The sequence below is a fragment of the Podarcis cretensis genome (assembly GCF_951804945.1).
Source record: "Podarcis cretensis genome assembly, chromosome: 13".
Classification (NCBI taxonomy): domain Eukaryota; kingdom Metazoa; phylum Chordata; class Lepidosauria; order Squamata; family Lacertidae; genus Podarcis; species Podarcis cretensis.
In genome coordinates, this window is record NC_137182.1 from 19,571,614 (window position 1) to 19,593,543 (window position 21,930).

General features: G+C 46.5%; 1 protein-coding gene and 1 pseudogene across 7 annotated transcripts in view; both read right to left on the bottom strand.

Moving 5' to 3' along the window:
• CPT1C (carnitine palmitoyltransferase 1C) overlaps positions 1–21,930 on the bottom strand; it is a 55,207-nt gene that overhangs the window by 17,992 nt on the left and 15,285 nt on the right. For 4 of the 6 annotated variants that reach the window (XM_079949489.1, XM_079949490.1, XM_079949487.1 and 1 more), the window contains 8 exons: positions 13,237–13,401; positions 11,473–11,612; positions 10,047–10,218; positions 6,153–6,254; positions 5,089–5,226; positions 4,886–4,963; positions 3,857–3,964; positions 1,523–1,610 (listed from right to left, as the gene is read on the bottom strand). In XM_079949489.1, the coding sequence (XP_079805615.1) occupies positions 1,523–1,610; positions 3,857–3,964; positions 4,886–4,963; positions 5,089–5,226; positions 6,153–6,254; positions 10,047–10,218; positions 11,473–11,612; positions 13,237–13,377 (967 nt within the window). In that variant the 5' untranslated portion in view covers positions 13,378–13,401. Of the gene's footprint in view, positions 1–972; positions 1,058–1,522; positions 1,611–3,856; positions 3,965–4,885; positions 4,964–5,088; positions 5,227–6,152; positions 6,255–10,046; positions 10,219–11,472; positions 11,613–13,236; positions 13,402–13,542; positions 13,669–21,930 lie in introns of those variants that run through there. The other 2 variants (XM_079949488.1, XM_079949491.1) reach the window with 2 other exon arrangements.
• On the bottom strand, positions 6,534–9,510 carry LOC307201075 (large ribosomal subunit protein eL20-like; annotated as a pseudogene). Its single transcript has 2 exons — positions 7,297–9,510; positions 6,534–6,944 (listed from the first exon to the last, which is right to left on the bottom strand). The product of its transcript is annotated as a large ribosomal subunit protein eL20-like (transcript).

The following is a 21,930-nucleotide window of genomic DNA, read 5'->3' on the forward strand; positions in this document are numbered from 1 at the left end:
GGGAGAACATAGCCTAATCTGGCTAATCTTCGTTTTACTGTTTCTAGACGGCATTAGAGAATCACCACCCTGGCACCCAATGTTGGCAGACTATTCCCAGGCCAGATTCTTCCACCTTCACCCTAAAATTCCACTCGGTGATCTATTCTAATGCCACCTGCTTCAGTGCCACCCATTCTGACTCGGGTCTCCCATCTACCAACTCTGTCTTCTACAACTTTGCCTACACAAAAGTCCTGGGAGAGTTCTCCCCAACTTAGAACCATAGAATTGTAGAGTTGGAAAGGACCGCAAGGGTCATCTAGTCCAACCCCCTGCGATGCAGGAATATTTTTGCCCAACGTGTGGCTCGAACCCGCAACCCTGAGATTAAGGGTCTCCTGCTCTACTGACGGAGCAACCTAAAAGAGGTAGAACATTCTTGCCCTTTGAAATCACTTCTGCTGCTTGGCGGAAGGTGGGCAACGGAAGACATTGCCCTGCATCTGTTTTCCCATCCCCAGGATGCCCCTGCCGGGAGGTTAACTAAATTCCCTTCTCCTTGTAAAAGGTAAAGTAAAGAACCCCTGGATGCTTACATCCAGTCAAAGGCGACTATGGGGCTAAATCACTTCTGGTGCAATGGAACACTGTGACGGAAGCCAGAGCGCACAGAAACACTGTTTACCTTCCCGCCACAGTGGTACCTATTTATTTACTTTCAAACTGCTAGGTTGGCAGGAGCTGGGCCAGAGCAACGGGAGCTCACCCCGTCGTGGGGATTCAAACTGCTGACCTTCTGAACGGCAAGCCCAAGAGGCTCGGTGGTTTAGACCACAGCACCACCCGCATCCCTTCTTGTAACAGTTAAGGTTACAGAGGGGGTTAAATAGGAAAGGTGAGTGCTTCTCAGCACCACAGGTAACAATGAGTGTGGATACTTTGGGGTGATGATGTCAGGGAAGGGAAGCAAGGGTTGCGAGAGCATCCTACCTCCCTCCATGCCTGGGACACGGGTTGTATTAAACATGCGTTCGTACTGAGCTGAGCACATGGGAAGGCCGCCTTGAATCATCAGCTGGAGAGGCATGGGAAGCGAAGAGAGAGAAAGAGAGAGATTGAGGAGGAGATGCGCCAGCCAAATGACTTGGGGAAGAAAGAAAGAAAAATAAGGAGGGCAACCATCAGCTTTGAGCAACATTGAAAGTCCTTCCGACACGGAACTGAACTGGGTAGGCAAAGCTCAGATTGCAAATTCCAGGGTGGCATTCCTGATTTTGTAACCCACAGGCTGCAGGCAAGACAGGGTGCAATAGATCCTTGCTGTAAGAAGGAGCAAGAGAAAGACGGCCAGACCAAAGAACTTCAAAATCCAGTAAGAAGTTCTGAAATCCCAGAAATACCAAGTGTTGAAAAAAGGTGTTAGGACCTGGATTAGGTCAGAAAATCCACCAAGAGACACCATGAAGCAGACTCACCCTGCAAAAGGCCCCACAGTGGGTGTGGGGGTGGCGTGTTTCATAATACTCCCTGATTCACTTACCCTTCCCCACCCCAGGCAACCGGGTGGTATTGAAGAGACGTTCCCATTGGGCCGCACAGAGGGGGATGAAGGAATTTGGGGTGATGTTCTGTTTTCAGATGGGAGGCAAGCTCAGGTTTAGATGCAGGGGTTAGGGAACCAAACATGGAAGAGATCTGCGGTTATTTTTAAGACACTCAGTGAACCTAGCTTGGTTGGGGAACTTAACAAAAAATTAAAAATCCAGACGTAAATACATTTCTTAAAAGGAGGGCTGGAATTATAAAACATGTGGGAATTCCAGGCCAGATAATAAGAAAGAGGAAACTGCAAATGCATCCTCGCATGTGTGTAGCTTTGATTAGGAGGAGGAGTTTGGATTTGATATCCCGCTTTATCACTACCCTGAGGAGTCTCAAAGCAGCTAACAATCTCCTTTCCCTTCCTCCCCTACAACAAACACTCTGTGAGGTGAGTGGGGCTGAGAGACTTCAGAGAAGTGTGACTAGCCTAAAGTCACCCAGCAGCTGCATGTGGAGAAGCGGAGACGTGAACCCTGTTCCCCAGATTACGAGTCTACCGCTCTTAACCACTACACCACACTGGCTCTAGTAGCATGACTGGCAAGCAGACCATTGTACACAGCACCTAGGGCAAAGCTTGCTCTCTACCCAGGTGGGAAACCTCAGGCATAATACTGGCAGCTTTGGGTTCATGTATAAGCCGGTCATCTCCAGCCCTGCCCTCACCAAGTAGCCCCTCTGCCCTGTTTCTGTGCTGCCTGCTTCCAAAAGACCAAAGCACAGTGGAGAAGAGGGCTGGACTTAAGGGTCAATGCAAAACACTCATGGTGGAGGGAATCTGCTTCGCTTGAAGTTTTGTTTTTACTTTTCGGCAGCTGTCGGAGCTCCATTTTGCACCAGATCAGGAGCGTTGGAGGGAGGGTGTTTTGTCCTCCCCTGCCCCCCACCATGCTGCCAATCAAGATTAGACCTCAAAGTTGCTATTAGGTCTATGGTGAGGCAATGCTGTAGGACAGGCATAGGCAAACTCAGCCCTCAATATGTTTTTTGGGGACTACAACTCCCATCATCCCTGAGCACTGGTCCTGTTAGCTAGGGATGATGGGAGTTGTAGTCCCAAAACATCTGGAGGGACGAGTTTGCCTATGCCTGGTGTAGGAATACGGATTCCTTTATCCCAGGGGTGGGGAAGCACAGGGCCAGGGGCTGAATGTGGCCCTCCAGGACACACTATCTCGCTCTCTGAACTTTCCCCAGGCCACACTCCTTGCTGGCCCTGCTTCACCCCCCTGAGTGTTTTGACTTGGTTAGACCACATCCTTCAACTCTAATGCCTTTTGCTTGTCCAGACGAAGGATAGAGAGTGCTGCGTGCAGAAACAAAGTCTAGTGCACAAAGGTAAAATTTGCATATGTTGTCCTGCCCACTTTTGCTTCTGGCCCCGCCCACCTATCACATATGGCCCTTGGGAGGCTGCCCAGAATGGCATTAGAGCCCCTAAGCTGGAAGGGTACCCCATACGGACTGTATGCCCAGTGCCTTTTGCAAGTCACTGTCTCTCAGCTCAGCTTAACTCACAGGATCCCCATCCTGAGCTCCTTGAAAAACGGGTGGGATGCAAAATATTAAATAAAGAGCAACTGTTGCTATGCCATAGCCAGCAACACTGGTGTTTGCCAGCCCAGTAGCCTTAGTCCATCTTACAAAGCCAACAAAACATTCTATATCTACACTTTGCCACACCCCAAGTTCTTGTCTTTGATCCTGCTTGCTCCTTTCACAAGCTCGGACCAGCATTGGTCCAGAAAGAGAAAACAATGAGAAGGAGCTAATTGCATTCCATTCCATTGCAATGCAATGCAATGTAAGGTGCAATTTAATGCAGGGGAAGGGTGGTTTTAAAAAGCGCACTAGCAATAAAAGCACCCTTGTACCACTTTAATGGCCACAGCTTCCCCCAGAGCATCATGGGAACTGTAGTTAGTTGAGGTTCTCCTAACCACTCTTAGCACCCTTTAAAAACTACAGTTCCCAAGATTCTTTGGAGGAGGCTATGACTGTTGCAGTGCTAGAAGAGTGCTTCAAAGGTCTGGGTGTAGTCTGGGTTTATACAGCTACACTAGCCAGCTAGGCATCTGCTATGCTTCTATCCTACACACACAAACACACACACACACACACACACACACACACACACATCCCAACAAGTTGACAGCAGCCCCAGTCGTCCTACTTCTCAATCTGACTTCCAGTTCCCCATTTAGGGAGAGGGAGTTCACACTACCTACTGGCTGTGCCCTCCCATCCCATCATATACTTTGATCTCACTTACCGGTTTGATCTCTTCCCGAGTGAGTTTCCGTCGGTACAGCAACATGGCGTAGACGAGATTCCCAGCACGAGCTGCCTGGATCGGGGTTGGGGTTACGTAAATGAAATCCTAAAAAAAAAAAAAAAAAAATGGTACGCAGAAAGTTAAAATTCACAGCGTGTTATATGTTGAAAGAAAATTCTATGAAAATGATGTAGTGTTGGTATTTAACTCCCAGTAAATTAGCAAAAATTAATAAAATCTCAATGGAGCAAAAAAAATTATTTATGTATGCAACCATGGCTGTGTGGATGTTATTGGCCCAGGGATGGAAATAAGTCCCGACCAAAGAAGAATGGCAGATCAAATTGACGGATTATGCCGGAATGGCTAAAATGACCGGAAGAATCAGAAATCAGGAAGACCAAAATTTTAATAATGAATGGGGGGAATTTGTAATTTATCAAAGACCATTGTAAACAGTTAAAATCATTAGTAGGATTGGAATATCACTTGTACAGTGGTACCTCTGGTTAAGAACTTCATTCGTTCCGGAGGTCCGTTCTTAACCTGAAACTGTTCTTAACCTGAGGTACTACTTTAGCTAATGGGGCCTGCCGCCGCACCGATGCTGCGCGATTTCTGTTCTCATCCTGAAGCAAATTTCTTAACCCAGGGTACTATTTCTGGGTTGGCGGAGTCTGTAACCTGAAGCGTCTGTAACCCAAGGTACCACTGTAGTTTAATGGTGAATTTTGGAGACAATGGAGAGATAAAAGATTTGGATTATTATAAAAGATGCAGGAGGAAATGATTAACAATGGGGCCCACAAAGGGTAAGAGAGAAGCCCAAGAGATTCCTTGGAATTTTGTTTTTATGTTGCATGCTGGACTGTAAAATGTTAATCCGAAAAACCAAATAAATAAATAATTTTTTTTTTAAAAAAAATGGTACGCAGAAAGGGTGTGTGTGTGTCAGCAGAGACTAAAGAGAGGCACCCCTCCCCTCCCCACCCAAAAACATTCTTCTCCCAGTGTCTTGAAACTCACCATGCCGTAATAGTTGCTATTTACCATAAGGGGACCTCGGCTACGGAGATAGACGTACTCTTCCCACCAGTCGCTCACCTGGGCAAGGTATGAGGTTCGAAAAGGAGAATTAAAAAGACCCACACGTTCTCCATGGGCAGCACAACACAGCTGAAGGAGCTGCCACCACCCCGCCCCGAAATTCCATTTTAGGGGCCACTCACATAGTTAGATGCCCACCAAGACTTAAGTTTCAGGTACCACTGCAAGCGTGGCCCCAGGGTCCGTTCAAAGTCACGGGCGAGACCCGCCATCCGCTGGAACTCTGCATCTGTTTTCAGGGGTCGTACGGACTCGAGAAACTAGTGGGGCGAGAGAATTATGGGATTAGAAGGAGGCTGTGTTCAGTATGGGTTCTGCAATTGCTCTTGATCACAGCCTCACATTCTAGAGAGAACAACGGCTGTCGTGCGTTGCCTGCTCTTGGGCAATCCTCTGCAAAGCCCCTATAGACAGGAAAACCCCGTAGAACTGAAAACCAAGGTCCCCGTGAATGTGCGGCCATTCGAAAGAAGATTGGAGGATGAAATTGATTGAATATGCAGAATTAGACAAACTAACAGGAAGAATTCGAAACCTGCAGGACCAGGGATTCACAGAAGATTGGTGTAAATTTACGGACTATTTGAAAAGTAATTGTGATGACCAGATTACATTTGTAGGTTTGCAAGAAGTTTTGTGAGGTGAATAATTTGAATTATTGCATAATTGGATAAAAAGGAAGATGTTAGTTAAGATAATTAAAGGCAATATGAATTTAAGAAATGCAGAAGAAATGATAAAAATGGGGGGGGGGTCATCAGAGGTGTTGATGGAAGTCCAAAAAGATTGTATAGGATGTGAAACTTTGTGGTATGTATGACAATTAATATGTTTTAAAATGAATAAAAATTATTTAAAAAGAAAAAAAAGAATGTGCGGCCATTCAGAGAGAGGGAAAAGCAATGCAGAGGCTTCATATCAGAAAGCACCCAAACCAGGCACCCGCCAACTCGGCCCTCCAGATGTTTTGGGACTACAATTCCCATCATCCCTGACCACTGGACCTGTTAGCTAGGGATGATGGGAGTTGTAGTCCCAAAACATCTGGAGGGCCGAGTTTGGGGGTGCCTGATCCAAACGTTCAATCCTCCACTTTCAGCCTGATGTGCTAGGAAAGCAGCGGCAGATACTAATTTTTTTGCATCCTCAAATCACAGCAGGAAAGGGGAAACAAAACCAGACTCACCCTCTGCATGGTATCCTTGAGGGCTGGAACAGGCAAGCGAGGCAGCGAGGCTTGGTAGCTGTATAGCATGGGTTTCCGCCCAGCAAAGATTTTCACCAAAGCCTGTGATGGGGGGGGGGGGCGGGGGGCGGAGAGAAAGAATGAACTTTATCCTGCTGTGTTACGGATTTGTGAGTGTCCTTGAGTTTCCTTGGGAAAATTAGGTGAGATTAAAAAAAAAGGAAAAAGGGGGGAAATGTGGAGCCACAAAGTCTGAAAGAGGATTCTTTGATCACTCAGGTGAACATAATTAGAATTCTCCCTACTATCAGGACCTAAATGCACTCAGCAGAAATGCTTAGAATCCTCTTTTTTTTTTTCCTTCCCCAAAAGAACTTTATTGAAACTCAGAGCAAGTGAACCAAGTCTGCATTTAGAAGAACGTGTTTGGTCTCTTGGTGGTGAAGCGTGGCTTATGTTGACGACAGAGAGAACTTGATTTTGGAATCATGGCAGAGGGAACTTGATTTTGGCAGAGGGAACTTGATTTGGGAATCATGGAACTGTTTGACAGCTGGCCTGCTGCACTTGCTAGCAGCGATCTCTTCAACCTTCATGATCTGATCTGAGTGAGCATGAGCTCTGTGATGGGCTCCTGTATCGCGATAGCACCGTGTAACAGCTCGTGTTATGAGTTCCGCTACAGGCATCATAGCACAGCCAGATAACAAAATTTTCCACCTTCAATGGAGCCTTCTCAAAAACCTGTCCACAGTACACAATTTCCCCAGAAGATTTCTTCATCTTCTTCAGCTAAGAGACAAAGTACAGTGGTACCTCGGGTTAAGTACTTAATTCATTCCGGAGGTCCGTTCTTAACCTGAAACTGTTCTTAACCTGAAGCACCACTTTAGCTAATGGGGCCTCCCACTGCTGCCACGCCGCCGGAGCACGATTTCTGTTCTCATCCTGAAGCAAAGTTCTTAACCTGAAGCACTATTTCTGGGTTAGCGGAGTCTGTAACCTGAAGCGTATGTAACCCAAGGTACCACTGTATTATTATTATTATTATTATTATTATTATTATTATTATTATTAACATTTGTTTATTGTCCTTCACACTATTTCTGGGTTAGCGGAGTCTGTAACCTGAAGCGTATGTAACCCGAGGTACCACTGTACCAGAAATGGGACTTTGCAACAACATGATTAGGAGCAAAGATGCACATACGATAGAGAAGTGGTGTTGGGCACTTAGGAGTGGGGAGGCATCTCCCAACAACTTTGTACGCCCTCAGGGTGCCCAGCGCCTTCATGGTGCTGCCTCTCTCGCTGCCACCCAGGAAAAGAACGCTTAGAATCCTCCTTGAAATCGCCCCACTCCATGCATTAAGTCCAGGGTGGAGCTAGTAGAGACAGAGACTTTAGGAGTGAGGCTGATGCATGCAGCCTCTCCACCCATGATGTATACAGATGTCCTTTGAGTGCATGAATCAAGCCTCTCTCATGCCTCTCTGGCCCTGTTTACCAGCCACCACCATCCAGCTTTCCTGACCTCTGTGCCCATTAGTGGTGAGGATTTTCCAGCCCCACTGGCAGACTCTAGCCGCAGCCCCTTCTATACTACAAGGTGTGACCGGAAGGTTCGGTGAATGGTCACTGATATTGGACAGCGGGTGGCGCTGTGGGTTAAACCACAAAGCCTAGGACTTGCTGATCAGAAGGTTGGCGGTTCGAATCCTCGCAACGGGCTGAGCTCCCGTTGCTCGGTCCCTGCTCCTGCCAACCTAGCAGTTCGAAAGCACGTCAGAGTGCAAGTAGATAAATAGGTACCGCTCTGGCGGGAAGGTAAATGGTGTTTCCGTGTGCTGCTCTGGTTCGCCAGAAGCGGCTTAGTCATGCTGGCCACATGACCCGGAAGCTGTACGCCAGCTCCCTCGGCCAATAAAGTGAGATGAGCGCCGCAACCCCAGAGTCGGTTACGACTGGACCTAATGGTCAGGGGTCCCTTTACCTTATTATTGGACAGCGAGAAACATTTGAACATACAATCAGCATCGGAAACCCATGAAATGCTCTCAGTTGTGTACAGAGATGAAGCTGTAACGCGAAAGACAGTGTATGAGTGGTTTAAGGTGTTTCTGTGAAGGGCGGCAAACCATCGAAGATGACCCTCAGTCTGGCAGACCATCAACGAGCAGAACGGCAGCAAATGTCAACAGAGTCGTGAGTTATTGATGTGGGATCAGCGTTTGTCCGTCTGAATGATGGCGGAAGAATTGCATATTCCACTTGAAATCGTTACTGAGGTTACTGAGTTGTCCCACCCTCCATATCTGGCCCCGCCAGATTTATTTCTTTTTCCAAAACTGAAATCTGCACTGAAAGGGCACAGATTTTCCAACATTTCACACGTCCAAGCTGCTGTGACGAGGGAACTGAAAGCAGTACGAAAAGAGGACTTCTCCAGAAGTTTCCAACCGTTCTACGAATGTTGTCAACATTGCATTGTATCAGACGGGGCCTACCTTGAAGGCCTGTAATGTATGCATGTTCGAATATTTCTCGATGTCTGGTTTCTGTGACCATCCACCGAACTTTCTGGTTACACCTTGTACAAACTACACACAATTTCTTGCCCATCCCAGGCTAACATATTCCAGAATACCCAGAGGGCAATGTGGCCATATGTGGTTTACTGGTGCAGACCACCATGGTGACACAAGCACATAGGAAGATGCCTTCTACAGATTCAGATCATTGGGTGCATCCAGCCCAGTACTGTCTACACTGACAGTGGCTCTCCAAGGCTTCAGGCAACCCTTTCTAAATGCCTCCGGCATAAGTCTCCTTCAGCCCCATTTCGATTCCCCATAGTACAAAACCAGCTTGAACCCAGCTGCTACTGTCTGATTCTATCCCACAACATTAGGGCTGGGCGATATAGCAATATATCATCCAAAGCCAGTTTGAAGTCCGTATCGTGATATTGGTTTCATAATTTTTGACCTGGTAATATATCGCGAATCATGTTATGTGCGTGTGTGTGCAATGCAAAAATCACAATGTGGGGAAAACAGTGAAGCCAGGAAATGCTTCTCTCGATTCCTGCAGCCCCTGTTAACTCTGCTGGGTCAGCTCTCCCCTGGCTTCTGAAGGGAACAGTGAAAAGAAGAAGAAGAAGAAGAAGAAGAAGAAGAAGAAGAACCAGACAGAGGGCCTTCTCGGTAGTGGCGCCCACCCTGTGGAACGCCGTCCCTTCAGATGTGAAGGAAATAAGCAGCTATCCTATCTTTAAAAGACATCTGAAGGCAGCCCTGTTCAGGGAAGTTTTTAATATTTAATGCTGTACTGTTTTTAACACTTGATTGGGAGCCGCTCAGAGTGGCTGGGGAAACTCAGCCAGATGGGCGGGGTATAAATAATAAATTATTATTATTATTATCATTATTATTATAAGAAGAAGAAGAGGAGGAGGAGGAGTTTGGACTTGATATCCCACCTTTTACTCCCCTTAAGGAGCCTCAAAGTGGCTACCAATCTCCTTTCACTTCCTCCTGCGCAACAAACACTCTGTGAGGTGAGTGAGGCTGAGAGACTTCAGAGAAGTGTGACTGGCCCAAAGTCACCTAGCAGCTGCATGTGGAGGAGCAGGGAAGCGAACCCGGTTCACCAGATTACAAGTCCACCGCTCTTAACCACTACACCGAGCAGGCAGAAATCATGATGCAGGAAAAACCATGAAGCCAGCCAATGCCTCTACATAGCTCCATCCTTTTTTTCGTACACTGTGACATATCGGTTTAGCTGGTGATCTACCACAATGTTGAAAACCAGATATCGCCCAGCCCTACGCAGCATGCTCCCTTCTCTCAGCCTGTTTCCCAATAGTGCACCTTCTTCTGCGATACATACCAGCCAGATTTTGGTGGTGTTGGACATCTTGCCGTGCTCCTCAAAGATCCAGCCATGGTAGCACAGCAGCATCTTCAGAATGCTACGCATGGTCACGATGAGGGCCAGCCATAGCCCTGTGGAAAAAGCCAGGGCACTGAGGACTGTCAGGCCTTGATCTGACAGGTAGTCACTGAGGACAACATGGTGGGGAAGGGGAGGAAGAGAGAGGGAGAGGGAGAAAAACGTACAGGCCTTAAAATTAAAACCATCGATTTCCCAAGAGAAGAAAACCTAATTCTGTCTTCTAGTCTGATGTCTCCAAACTAACACACATGCACACAAACGTTTAAGGGTTTAAAATGTGGACTTGCTGTTTTAAACTCAAGGTCTGTCTCGGCAAGTCATCTCTCGCCAATCAAATGCCCCCTCTCTGTGGATATGGATATGGATATTCCATCATGTTAATGCAAGACAGAACTATCCTCCATATGTGTTTCTAAAGTCATCCAAGCAAGGGGCCATGAAGTAATGTACTTTCCAAAGCCTGCTGCCAATCAGAGATGTTATCCCCTTAAAGGGAACCCTAGGTGCATACATCCTTACATGAGTCAGGCCCTCTTTAGGCTTGAAGCTGATTCCATGGTACCATGGCTGGAACATGTGGGGCGATCCTATTCAGGCATAAAAATCCCTTCACGCGTTCACACTGAACACCTCAAGAGGACTCTTTTGTCACTAGAAAATTGTCTCCCAACCACAACACCTCTGGCCAAAAGGACCCTGGCAGTACCCAAGTGTTTCTGACCTGAGGACAACTTCCAGAATCAACAAAATGCACTCTCCCCAATGTGTTTGATACGGACACATCCCTGGACTGTGTTTGAGAGTGGTTTTGAAGCAACCCTCCAAGAAAACCATTTAAAATAACATGGAACCATGATTTCCCAACTATGTGAATAAGCCACAGCAAGCCTCGAATTTGTAGACTCCCCAGTCTTCCTCTCTCATTCTCCAGGAGAAGGAGTTTGGAAGCACCTACTTCCAATTTTAAACAAACCATAGTACCACATCATGTCTAAACACAGAGAAATGTAGTTTGTTTAAACAATGTTTTCAGGACAAGATGGGAAGTGAGTCCATAGTTTGATTCTGGGTAGTTCTTGTAAGTGTGAACAAACCACAGTTCTTATAACTTTAGAGGCCACCATAAACAAGGGTTTGTCTAAAAGCAAAGGCTTCCCATTTCCTCCTCATTGGCTTGAAAGGTGACAAGAGGGGTTGGAGAATTCACACGAGCCTGAGATGTGCTGCCGCCTGTTCTCGTAGCAGGAAACCATTATTTCACAGAATGTATGAAAACCAGGCCTTAGTTTTAGTCTCCTTCCCCCTCATTGATTCATCTGCAACTCCCACCCTTCTCCCTTCCCATTTCCCATCTCCATACCTGACTGGCAGGTGTTCCTTGATCTTTCCAATCATGCCCATGGAGGGGTCAAGTCGAGAGTACTGGGTTACTAAGATGGCAGTAACCATGAACAGCCAACTGGATGGGCTGGCAGGATACACCCCAGTCACAAAACTGTTCTGTTAAGGGAGGTCACAAAAAGATGAATGTGAACAGATTGCTGCTATCATCATGAGTCAAATCTTCTGTAGTTTTGAAGGCACATTGCCCTTTCTTTGGAAAATATGGTACAGGGAATGAACTTTGCCCAGTTCCCTAAACTGCCCACTCACTTCCTTTCCCTCAAACACTTGGCAAAACTGCTGGTGTGCACTTTTTCTTGAAGAAGCAGTATGGATTTGTGGAGAGCAGGAAGGCTATACTTGACAACATAGGTATTTCAGCCTTAAAAATCAACCAACACATTGTTTTCTCAGAATGTAAGCTGCATTGGGTGTGCTTTGAACTGTTGGATGCTGATTAATGGTGCCTGTTGCTTACAACAAATTAAACAGGTCCCAGCATTTTATAAGCTGGCTCTCTCATTTTTGCTCCGAGCAACCCACCCCCAATTTCTAAGCTACATCTCAGCATCAAACATCTTTTTACACAAGGGCTCTGTTTGCATGTCCTTCACATTAAACCATAGTTAGGAACAAACCATAGTCTTAACAAGTACAAGCAAGCTGCTCATTAGTACCAGCTTCTGTCTTTGCTGTACTGGGAGGGAAACAAACTAATTTGTGATTTAGTATGATGTTCAAATCAGGTAACTGAACTGCTTAGATCACCTGCTGAGTTCATGATGGAGATGCGATTTTAACAAGGACCTCCTAATTCATAGCTCTCTTTTATCCTTACAACAACCCTGTAGGTCATTGTCCCTCCATAATAGAAATGGAGACAGCATCTTCACAAGGATACCCAATAAATTTATGGATTATTGACTAAAAAGAAACAGGTTGTCAATGTTATTGAACCTTAATTATTGAAGAACAAGCACCGTGATCTCTTTGGGTGGGGGGGCACTTGGGCACTCTCCACCCTCTGTTAAACCCTTGACTTGAGGGTTAGTTCTAAAATGGCTCCCAGAACCACCTGTTCTGATTTGGCCAAACAAACTTTCATTTGCACCATACCCTGAACCTACTGGACTCAAGTCCTTTCTGATAACCCGGGAGGCCTTACTCTCATGCCTAACCCAGGACTCCAACTGCCTTGGCTTCCCTAGATTACAGTTTAATTCTTCCTAAGGCTCCAACGTGGAAAGGTTGGGTTCCCAAGAGTAAACTAAGAGCTGGGCTCTCAAGACGTTGAATGTCGCCAAATCGTAGAATTGCAGAGTTGGAAGGAACCAAGAGAGTCATGTAGTCCAACCCACTGCAATACATGGGGCCGGAAACTATGACTGCCTCATGCTCTACCAATGGAGCTATCCCTCAGATACAAATTAATTCCAGAGCATTTTGAGCAAGTGCTTGTTGTTAAGATGTGGGTGAACACATCAGACAACACAGCGATTCTTCAAACAGCTCTTGTTTATTCACAGAACAGAACAGAACAGAACTGAACTGAAGGGTTCAGCCAGCCTGCTTATATAGAGCTCCAGTACAACGTAACTGTAACAACTTTCTGTAACTATCCAATCACTGAACGTCACTTTCGATCCCTTATTTGCATATGTGGACCCGAACTATCTACAGTATCCCCCTGCTGGCCTAGGGTGAGAACTTCAGTACATAACACTCGTTATCCCTATCTTACCCGCAACTGGTTGAATTTCTTCTTCCAGGACCGCAGGCCTGAGAGGTAAACCTCCTTGAGGGCTGCATGGCTCAGCTGTAGGTCGATACCCTCTGGAGAGACCGTGAATTGGAACGCCACAGCCTGGTGAGCCTCCGCCATCTTGGGAGGGTGCTAGCTTGTTGGCTAAGAGAAGAGAGAGAATGAGAGGATGAACACACCCCTTTAAATCTGTACTGAAAACCCCTCAAATTTATACATTGACAATTATTATTTATACCCTGCCTTCCACCCCCACCTCTCCAACAGGGACTCAAGGTGGCTTACACATAAAAGGCAGAAAGGTATTGTGCCAGTAGTTAAAATGGCACAAAACAGCACTAGGTGGTGGACTGCATTCTGGGGACTTGGAATATCCTCCACTAGTATCGCAGTTTTACCTGGCAAAAGGCTGACATCACAATGACAAAGGTGAGTGTCATTGTGTATTTGGCTGAGACCTGGCCAAACAGACAGCAAAGGTTTGGTGCGAGTTCTGGGAGAAGCCTTGTGTTCCCTATGTTCCCTCGCTATAAATGAAGAACTTGAGGAGGTGTGAAAGAAAGATGGGTCTTCTCTGTGGTGGCACCGCAGTTATGGATAACGTTCCCTATAGGATCCTTGCTTGTCACCTTCGCTTTAGTCGTTCTGGAACTGGCAGTTTGAATGTGTGCAACAGGGTGAGCTCCCGTTGCTTTGTTCCAGCTCCTGCCGACCAAGCAGTTTGAAAGCCACCAGTGCAAGTAGATAAATAGGTACTACTGCGGTGGGAAGGTAAACAGCGTTTCTGTGCTCTCTGGCTTCCGTCAAGGTGTTCTGTTGCGCCAGAAGCAGTTTAGTCATGCTGGCTAAATGACCCGGAAAGCTGTCTGTGGACAAACACCAGCTCCCTCGGCCTGAAAGCGAGATGAGCATTGCACCACATAGTCGCCTTTGATGGACTTAACCTTTACCTTCTGGTACTAGGTGAATACCTTTTTTATTTTCTCAGGCTTTTAAATCTTGAAATTGTCTAGTAAATTATAGGATTGGACTAGGACCTGGGACACCAGGTCTCTACTCAGCCATGAAGCTCACTGGGTGACCTTGGGCCAGTCACCATCTCTTAGCCTAACCTACCTCACAGGGTTGTTGTGAGAATGAAATGGGGAGAACCATGTACACCACCTTGAGATCCTTGTGAGATAAAAATGGTATATAAATGTAATAAATAATAAAATAATAATAATAGATCTTTTGATATTTCTGAAGTTTGTCTTTGCTTCTACTTTTGTTTGATAATCTGCTGCTGTTTTTACGCTGTTTTTAGATTTTTTTTCCTTGCCTTTTTAATGTATGCTTTACTTCCACTGTTAGCCACCCAGAGCATATACACTGAGTAAATAAACAAGAAAATAATTATTATTATTTTCCAATTTGAGTTGAAGGGATATTTATTTTGCCACCGGCTTTAATTATTTTGCCCCCAGCTTTACTGCAGTTAACAACAATGGTAAAAACAATAAAATACAATGAAGGAAGTACAAGAACAGCAATGAAACCAGAAAATAAAAGCAGCAGAGAAAAGAACTAGAAAACCTTTCATCTCAAAAAGGGTTCAAAGTAGAGAAGGATAGCTTTTCTCTGGTACTCAGGGAAAATGAAGGTAGTGTCAGGCAAACATACCAAAAGAAGCACATTTTACAATTTGCACTCCACCACACAGGCCTGATTTGCACATAATGCTAAACCATGGCTTATTAAACTACATGGTGCACTGAATCATCACATACATGTTAGTGTGAACCCTGCCAGCCGCTTGAGAAACCTTGGTTGTAATAAATAAACCATCCTTTAAAAAAAAAGATTTAAACAGGTAACGTCGTGATATTAACCTCAAAAAAGGCAGCTGGGAAAAGGAATCTCCACAACCAAAGCAGCTCTACTGCTTCAGGCAAGAAACATCTGGAATCCCCTCCCTCCAGGAAAAAAAAATATATGTGTTGGTTTTCACTAAGGGAGAAAATGGATGAATCGCTTCCAAAGGAGGGGTGTGGGCCTTCTGCACAAAATTTACCACATACCTCATTGCACGTTGCCAAGGCCCAATACAGGTTTGGCTGCCATGACAACAGTTTTCTGTTGCCAGGCAGTTAAGGGGAGTGACAGGAGAGCCGTCAAAAAGAAGGGCAATAACATCTGGCGTAGTAACTCAAAAATACGAGAAGTCTGAGCAGTTTTAACCCACCCCTTATGTGCGGGCTCGGGAATACTCTCCCTTGTCAATAAGAAGATACTATCCTCTTACCAGAGAATCCAAAAATCTGGGCTATCAACCACAACTCTAACCATTGGCCCTCACCACCCCAACTGGCTCTCAGCTCCTTCAAATCACTACCCATCCCATTACCACATATGTTCCAGGACTAGGCTGGAGATTGGGGGGGGGGGCTTTCCCAGCTGTGAACAGATTGGGCAGGGGGGGCATCCCCTAAGCCAGGGATTCCCAGCTGTTGTTGGACTACAATTCCCATCATCCCTGACCACTGGTCATGCTAGCTGGGGGTGATGGGGGTTGTAGTCCGACAATAGCTGGAGACCCAAGTTTGAGGAACCCTGCTGAAATATACTCGGAATAGCATGAATTTCATGCTATTTATTCAGCTTGTAGTAGCAATGAATGAAACTTTCCCCAAAACGTCTAGCTATATAGACATTATTTACACAGTGGGCCCTGCGTGATTGGCTAATTCCAGGCTGCTCCTGCAGGCCAATCAGACTGCTGCATTCTGGATCCTTTTGTTCTAGGATTCAGCTCAGTACATAACACCTGCCCTAAGCAGAGCTCTCGATTGGTTTATATGGTACAAAATGGCGGGTTGTGCTTTCATCCGCAACTCCAGTCGTAATATAAGGTCTGGAAGGTGTGGGTGAAGAGATGGGGAGGAAGGTAAGCTGGCTCCAGGGAAGGGCTAGGGAGCCTGTGGTCCTCTTGATGTTGGTGGACGACACCTCCCTTCCTCCCCGACCTTTGGCCATACACCTGGGGCTGATGGGAGTTGGAGTCTAACAACATCCAGAGGGCTGCAGGTTCTCCTCCCTTGACCTAGAGAAGAAAAATCCTACATGCAGCCCATGCAGCCCTCAATGGCGTCTTTCAGCAACATTTGATGCCCCATACTCCCTTCCCAAAGCCTAGATAGCACTTCCCCAGCTTTGAGGAGGTGGAAGGGCTCTAGAACAAGCAGAAAGGTAATAACAGCTCACCTATTCAGGAGATCCTTTCTGTGCGTTTTATATACATTTGTTGGGCTTATCTGGAAAACGTTCAACTAAAACGCAAGGGTTTTCATTGCTGTTTTAAAGGGGTGAGCGAGATGGAGGCAGGATTCGGAGATTCAGCTCCCTCGCTGCTTGCAGCTGTGCTCCTCTACAACCTCCCATCAGCTTGCTCCCTCAGGCTGCAGTGTTGCTCCCAAAAACTGTGAGGCTCTTCCCATGGGAGCTGCCATGCTGGGGTTAAGCTAGAGCATGGGTAGGCAAGCTAAGGCCCGGGGGCCGGATCCGGCCCAAACGCCTTCTCAATCCGGCCCGCGGACGGTCCAGGAATCAGCATGTTTTTACATGAGTAGAATGCGTCCTTTTATTTAAAATGCAGCTCTGGGTTATTTGTGGGGTGTAGGAATTTGTTCATTTTTCTCCCCAAAATATTTTCCGCCCCCCCCCCATAGAGTCTGAGGATCAGTGGACCCTGCTGAAAAAGTTTGCTGATCCCTGAGCTAGAGAGATCCCAAGTGGGTCACTGCCTTGCCTTGCCTCAAATATCAAAGCAGGAGGCCATGCATTGATGGAGGGCTTTCCACACCATCAGAGTGATTCAGGCATGAGATAAGAGAAAGAATTGACACAGCTACCCACCATGCAGCCAGGGACAGATTTGTGCTTTATCGTGTTTTTAATATTCTGTTGGGAGCCGCCCAGAGTGGCTGAGGAAACCCCGCCAGATGGGCGGGGTATAAAGTATTATTATTTTATTATTATTATTATTAAGATGTGCTGAGGCCCTAAACTACACCAAGTCGAAGGGGTCCCATAGAATCTGTCCATAGCCTTAATAAGCAAGGGCAATGAAAATAGAAATGACATCGTTTTATATTTGCATTTATATATGCACACAGACAAGGATGCAACTAAAAACTAAAAATCTCGATACCAGTGTTTCCTGAAGCTCTTACAGCGGAGGCATACAATCATATAACACCCGCTTGTCAAGGGTTTAGAGGCTTGCCTTATACACATCTGTGTTAGTCGCTATTCTGGGTGTGCCAGAATGCAAGATCAGAGAAGCAAGTCATGCAATACGCAGCCTCCCCCAAGGGCAGGAAATTATGATAATGCCTTTGCTACATCTAAGTTATTGATTTAATTACATCAGAGGGAAAGAAGAACTAAAACATTTTGATTCCCTGCTCCACCCAGATATAAGGCTGTCCCAAACAAACCACAAGCTGTAACAAGTCTTGATAGGAATGTGTTTCGGGGAACTAAACCACAAGCCCAGGTAGGGCTGGGCAATACTGTTTATCAATATAGCATCCAAAACTGGTTTGAAGTCCATATCAGGATATCGGTTTCATAATTTTTGACCTGGCAGGTAAAAAGGTAAAGGTAAGTCAAAAGTGACTATGGGGTTGCAGCGCTCATCTCGCTTTTAGGCCGAGGGAGCCAGCGTTTGTCCACAGACAGCCTTCCGGCTCATGTGGCCAGCAGGACTAAACTGCACAACGGGACACCGTGACGGAAACCAGAGCACACAGAAACGCCGTTTACCTTCCCGCTACAGCAGGACCTATTTATCTACTTGCACTGGCGTGCTTTCAAACTGCTAGGTTGGCAGGAGCTGGGACCGAGCAACGGGAGCTCACTCTGTCGCGGGGATTCGAACCACCGACCTTCCGAATGGCAAGCCCAAGAGGCTCTGTGGTTTAGACTACAGCGCCACCCACGTCCTGGCAATATATTGCGAATCATGATGCATGTGTGTTTATATGTGCGTGTGCTATGCAAAAATCACAATGTGGGGAAAACTGTGAAGCCAGCCAATGCCTCTGTTAGGGTTGCCATATTTCAAAAAGCAAAAATCCAGACACAAAAGTTGCCAAAAAAGCAACACTTCCAACATGGCTTCCCGTGTTTTCCTGAACATTTTTACTGATTTTGGGAAATTTCGCCCGGATGGATGGCAGCCCTACTCATCATAAAGGTAAAGGTAAAGGGACACCTGACCATTAGGTCCAGTCGTGACCGACTCTGGGGTTGCGGCGCTCATCTCGCTTTATTGGCCGAGGGAGCCGGCGAACAGCTTCCAGGTCATGTGGCCAGCATGACTAAGCTGCTTCTGGTGAACCAGAGCAGCGCACGGAAACGCCGTTTACCTTCCCGTCAGAGCGGTACCTATTTATCTACTTGCACTTTGACATGCTTTCAAACTGCTAGATTGGCAGGAGCAGGGACCGAGCAACGGGAGCTCACCTCATTGTGGGGATTCGAACCGCCAACCTTCTGATCGGCAAGTCCTAGGCTCTGTGGTTTAACCCACGGCACCACCAGCGTCCCTACTCATCACAGCTCCATCCTTATTTCAGACATTGTGATATATCAGGATGTAGCGATGTTCAGCTGGTGATATATCATGAAGTTGAAAACCTGCTCCATCTGGTTGTCCACTGTGAGAACAGGATGGTGGACTAGATGAGCCACTTGATGAAGCAGGCTCTTTTTGTGTTCTTTTTTCCTACTGCAGAATGATAAGGAGAGATGATGTGCATCTCTGGAAAGACCAAAAAAATAAAAGGCTTCCAAAGCTCAGCAGGGCATTAGGAAAGTCTGATCAGATTGCTTTTGTAAGATAAGGACCACAGTCAGGATCCACAATCGCTTTCCCAGGAAAACAGGGCGTTAGCCCAGGTGTTCTGGCGAGATCCCAACTGGGCAAAAGTTGACAACTCTCTGATCGAGAAACCTTCCTCAAGTGCGCCTTGCACAATCTTGTTATTCTCGGGGCGTTTCGGCTGCATCACCACAAGCTAGGAGAAGCACACCTCAGAGCATGGGACCAGGTCCCACAAGGGTATGGGAAGGCAGGGCCTGCCCCACGGAGGCATCCCTCTCCAACCCCACTGGGACCAGAAGCACAGTGTGCCCCTCGCTGTCCAAGAGAAAAGACTCCAGCATCGTCCGCCTGCTCAGGCCTAGGCATAGTCTAACAGGCAGGACCTATTGTCATCTCTCCCTTTCCATCAGAACTTGTAGTGAAATGGATAGGGTGTTACCAGACATGGGTCTGGATACTCTGGGACAAGCAGCCACTGGGACTCTTGAGAGACCTCTGCAGGGAGCAGGACTGGACTGTCACCAGCTGGTGAGCAGAGAATCATAGGAATGCAGGAATCTCAGCTAAAGCATCCATGACAGATGACCATGTGACCTCTGCTTAAAGACCTCCCGAGGGAGACCGTTCCACTGTCAAACAGCTCTTGCTGTCAGAAAGCTCTTCCCGATGTTTGGTCAGAATCTCCTTCCTTGGAACCTGAAGCCAATGGGTTTGAGTCCTATCCTCCAGAGCAGGAGAAAACAAGTTGTCCATTTTCCCACGTGACAACCCTGTAGACCAGTGTCTCCCAACTGGAATCCATATGGCCCCCTGGGGTGCCCCAAGATATTCCAAGGGGGGGGGGGCACAGGTGAAAATTACATAAATTGGGGGGGGGGCACAGCACAAGGCTAAGGAGCCACAGAAGGAAGTGAGAAGAAAATAAATGAATTTTTTAAAAAGAAAATTCTGATTGGCTGACGATCTGCTTGGCCAATCACAAGCAGGTAAGGGGGCGGCCCACCAGGGGGCAGCCTAGCGCTTTTTTTGCCACATGCATTTTCTTGGAGCAGTCCTGGTTTGTTTCCAGCAGGAGGGGGCAATCTCTGAGGCTCCCGTTTTGACCACTGCTTGTAACTGCCGCCAGTGCTGGCATAGCGCCTAGCAGATTGGGGCCTTCAGATGTTGACTAAGGGTGCAGGGCCCGTCAGCAGCGTCGGCCTGGTTCTGCAAAACATGGGGCGAAATCCACCCCAGCACCTAGTCCAGCAGGGTCGTCTGGTGCTTCTGACTTGCATCTAGTAAATAACTAAGCGTCTACTCAGAAGAAAGCCACACTGAGTTCAGTGGGCCTTACTCCCAGGTAAAGGTGTGTGGGGCTATAGTGTTTTATCTAGGCAGCTGGGGCTCCTACGGATGACAAGCTCCTTTTGCAACAGGTCAGTGAGGACCACTTGCTTTTTAAAATTCTCCCATATATACAGAACTCCCTGTGCGCCTTTTGCAGACCCTCCAAGTGTCCCGATTTTCCAGGGACAGTCTCGGATTTACAGATGTCGTCCCAGTTTCTGATTTGATCCTGGAATGTCCCACTTTTCCTTAGGACGTCCCAATTTTCATCAGAGAAATGTTATCTGACCGCTGAGCCATCTGAAGGCAACCCTGTATAGGGAAGGGTTTTTTTCTTTAATGTTTTATGTTTTATTTTGTTTTTATATATGTTGGAAGCCACCCAGAGTGGCTGGGGCAAACCAGCCAGATGGGTGGGGTATACCGTATTTTTTGCTCTATAAGACTCACTTTTTCCCGCCTAAAAAGTAAGGGGAAATGTGTGTGCGTCTTATGGAGCGAATGCAGGCTGCGCAGCTATCCCAGAAGCCACAACAGCAAGAGGGATTGCTGCTTTCACTGCACAGTGATCCCTCTTGTTCTGACTTCTGAGATTCAGAATATTATTTTTTTTGTTTTTCTCCTCCAAAAACTAGGTGTGTCTTGTGGTCTGGTGCGTCTTATAGAGCGAAAAATACGGTAAATAATAACATTATTATTATGGAATAGGACGTCCCTATTTCCATTGGAGAAATGTTGGAGGGTGTGCTTTTGAATTGTTATCTGTAGGTTTCTTCCTCCGTGTCAAATAACTGGGGTCAGAAAAAGTGTTGTTTACTTTTTATAATACATGGAAGTTGGATGCTTTAGCTGAGTTTCCTACGTTACAGGGGGCTGCACTAGAAAGATTTACCCTATGAGTCCTTTCCAGCTCTTTTCTGCTTCAACAATATTTCATTACGTTCCTATCGTTTTAAGTAACTGTATTTTTATAAATTATAAAAATTATAAATAAAACATGTTCTACTTACAAACAAAACATTTAAATAGCTACCTTTCTACCAGTAGGATAGGGTGGGGTGGGGCACAGGAAGAAAACAAGGTCAGAAGGGGGCCACGGTTGGGAAACACTGCCCAGCTCCTTCAACCGTTCCTCATAAGGCTTGCTTTCCAGACCCTTGATCATCTTGGTCTGGACTTCACTCCTGTTTTGTGCTGCTTCACCAGCATGTTCCCTGCAGGATCTCCCACCCCAATTTAGTACAGTTGGTACCTCAGGTTAAGTACTTACCGTATTTTTGCTCTATAAGACGCACCAGACCATAAGACGCACCTAGTTTTTGAAGGAGGAAAACAAGAAAAAAAATATTCTGAATCTCAGAAGCCAGAACAACAAGAGGGATTGCTGTGCAGTGAAAGCAGCAATCCCTCTTGCTGTCCTGGGATAGCTGAGCAGCCTGCATTCGCTCCATAAGACACACACACATTTCCCCTTA